Consider the following 2,266-nt stretch of genomic DNA (forward strand, 5'->3'; position numbering starts at 1 on the left):
GGCAGCATGTGATAGTTGCAGCTCAGCCTGCAGTGGAGTGAACAGGGTGGGTGAGGTGGACATGAACACGCATTTCCCCCTGGGCACTGTGCCAGGGCGAGGGGGACAGGAGCCTGGGTCCTTTCCCACAGCATGAACATGCATTTCCCCCTGGGCACTGTGCCAGAGCGAGGGGGACAGGAGCCTGGGTCCTTTCCCACACTTAAGAAAGCGTGAGGAAGGATGCTGGCCAGCCTGCCCCCTCAACGTGCCTCCTGGGCACGCCAGGGGAGACCCTGTTGGAGACTGGCACAGCCCTATGTCCCCTTGTCCCCATGTCCACGCATCTTGCCTTCCTGTCCAGGAACCAGGAGTAGAGCTGGATGTCCTCCTCCCAGTCCAGGGGCTCTTTGGGGAAGGGGAGCTGGGGCTCGAACCTACCTGGCAGCAGAAAGGTGGGGCAGGTGTTCCCCCTTGGCTTCCAGACAGTGGGCAGGGGCTGCCTGTGCTGGAGGGGCACAAGCCTCCCCTGTTCAGTACCTGACTTGCTGAGGATGGACTCATCCTGTAGAACCATCAGCACTGGGGAGCCAATCTGCATCAGCTGAGCCAAACGCCTGAGAGGGGAAGAGCCCTTGAGCTCCCCATCCTGTGTCCCAGCAGACTGGCAGGGCTGGGGTGCCTCTGAGCGGACCCCTGCCCTTACCCGTTGGGGAGGAAGCTGCTGTGCCACACAGTGGAGGCGCCGCTGCTGCTGTGCACGGCTCGCTCGATCACAAACACCTCTGTCTCTGCCGAGCCCACTGCCTGCCGCTGGATGCCCAGGGCAGACTGGGGGCGGTACAGCCAGCGGTCAGCCTTGTCTCACAGTCACCCCTGCCCCCAGGTGCCATCCCCATGTGTCCCTCCCATGTTGTCAACCACATTCTCCCCACTCCCCACATCCCACTCTGGTATCCCCAACCCGACCCAGACCCCCTCATCCTACAGGCCCTCCTGGCTGGCGGCTCACGTAGCTGGAGGTGCAGAGGTTGCCCTCGGTGTCCATGGCTGGGAAGACAAGGTTGGGGGGCATTGTGTGCCGGCGTGCCAGCACCCGCAGCAGCAGGAGGCTGGCACCCTCCAGCAGCAGCCCCCGCAGCTTGGCCCGGCTGTAGCAGAAGCTCTGGCACTGTGGCTCTGCCTGCAGAGAGACTTGGCTACCTCCTGGGACAGCCACAGCTCTAGCATCCCCAGGGACAGAGCCTGGGGCACCCCTGGTGAGACAGGCCAGCTGTCTCCTCCCAGGATGTGACCCTGCCCTCAACCTCACCTCTCCCTCCTGCAGGGTCTTCGAGACAGTCATCCCATGCTGGTGGCTCACAACGTGGGTCCTCTTCTCTGTGGGGTGTGGTCTGAGCTGCAGGAGGGGTGGGAGGCACAGGGTGGAGGGTAGAGCCAGGGCACCCCTTCTCTGAGGTGGCACTCCCCAGCACTGCTATCAATTGGGGTACAATACCAGATGCATTGTGGGAAACTCCCTACCCCAGCTGCCACCCAGAGTAGGGGATGGGGACCAGGCTGGTGGGGCAGAGCTGGAGTCTAAGCATGACAAGGGACACCAGACTACCCGCAGTGGCCTTGCAGGGGGCTCAGCCCCCAGGAGGGCACCACTGCAGGCCACACCCCAGGGCAGCGGGTAGGACACAGGGATGCCACCACCACATCAGTCACCTCCAGGCACTCCTGCTCCTCCTGCTCCAAGGTCTCCAGCTGCCAGGTCACGTAGGCTGGCAGAACAAAGCCATACTCAACCAATCCCATTGGCACTGTCCCCATTCCCAGCCCTGGGGACTGGTGGACAGGGATGTCCTCCTGGGGAGGAGGGAAGCCACCCTTGGCTCACCTTTGAGGGTGCTGGAGACAGGCACACCATCCTGCTTGCCTTGGAACCTGGTTTGCACCAGGATGCAGCTCTGCACCGGCTCACCTTCCCCCTGGTAGGGTGCCCACTGGGCTGCCATCCACCACTGGCCCTCTGCCTTGTCCCTCGGCGGGGCCCCCATGGCCACAACTGCCAGTGTCTCAGCAAACAGGCACCACTCCAGCTCCTTCAGCCCTGCACAGAGGGATAGTGACCCCAACACAGAGGGACAGTGACCCCGAGGAGATGATCACTCCCTCCTGGAGTGACTGTCACCCCTGCCCAGTGCCCGTCCCTGTCTCCATTCCCCCCGTGCAGGCTGGGCCGAGCCCCTCACCATTTATCCCGCTCAATCCCCCACTGTCCGTCCCCCGCTGCCTTACC

At 63.4% G+C, this 2,266-nt stretch overlaps 1 protein-coding gene across 1 annotated transcript in view; it reads right to left on the reverse strand.

Annotated features, from left to right (window-relative positions):
• Nucleotides 1-2,122, reverse strand: part of CATIP (ciliogenesis associated TTC17 interacting protein) — a 2,317-nt gene extending 195 nt beyond the window's left edge. The window contains exons 1-8 of the mRNA XM_017727284.1: nucleotides 1,865-2,122; nucleotides 1,693-1,748; nucleotides 1,292-1,378; nucleotides 968-1,162; nucleotides 686-810; nucleotides 520-596; nucleotides 332-420; nucleotides 4-27 (exon numbers count right to left, since the gene is read on the reverse strand). Coding sequence (XP_017582773.1) covers nucleotides 4-27; nucleotides 332-420; nucleotides 520-596; nucleotides 686-810; nucleotides 968-1,162; nucleotides 1,292-1,378; nucleotides 1,693-1,748; nucleotides 1,865-2,024 — 813 coding nt within the window. The 5' untranslated portion in view covers nucleotides 2,025-2,122. The remainder of the gene's footprint in view (nucleotides 1-3; nucleotides 28-331; nucleotides 421-519; nucleotides 597-685; nucleotides 811-967; nucleotides 1,163-1,291; nucleotides 1,379-1,692; nucleotides 1,749-1,864) is intronic.
• Nucleotides 2,123-2,266: the final 144 nt, after the last annotated feature.

The sequence above is a fragment of the Corvus brachyrhynchos genome, unplaced genomic scaffold, assembly GCF_000691975.1.
Source record: "Corvus brachyrhynchos isolate BGI_N302 unplaced genomic scaffold, ASM69197v1 scaffold452, whole genome shotgun sequence".
NCBI classification, from domain to species: Eukaryota; Metazoa; Chordata; class Aves; order Passeriformes; family Corvidae; genus Corvus; species Corvus brachyrhynchos.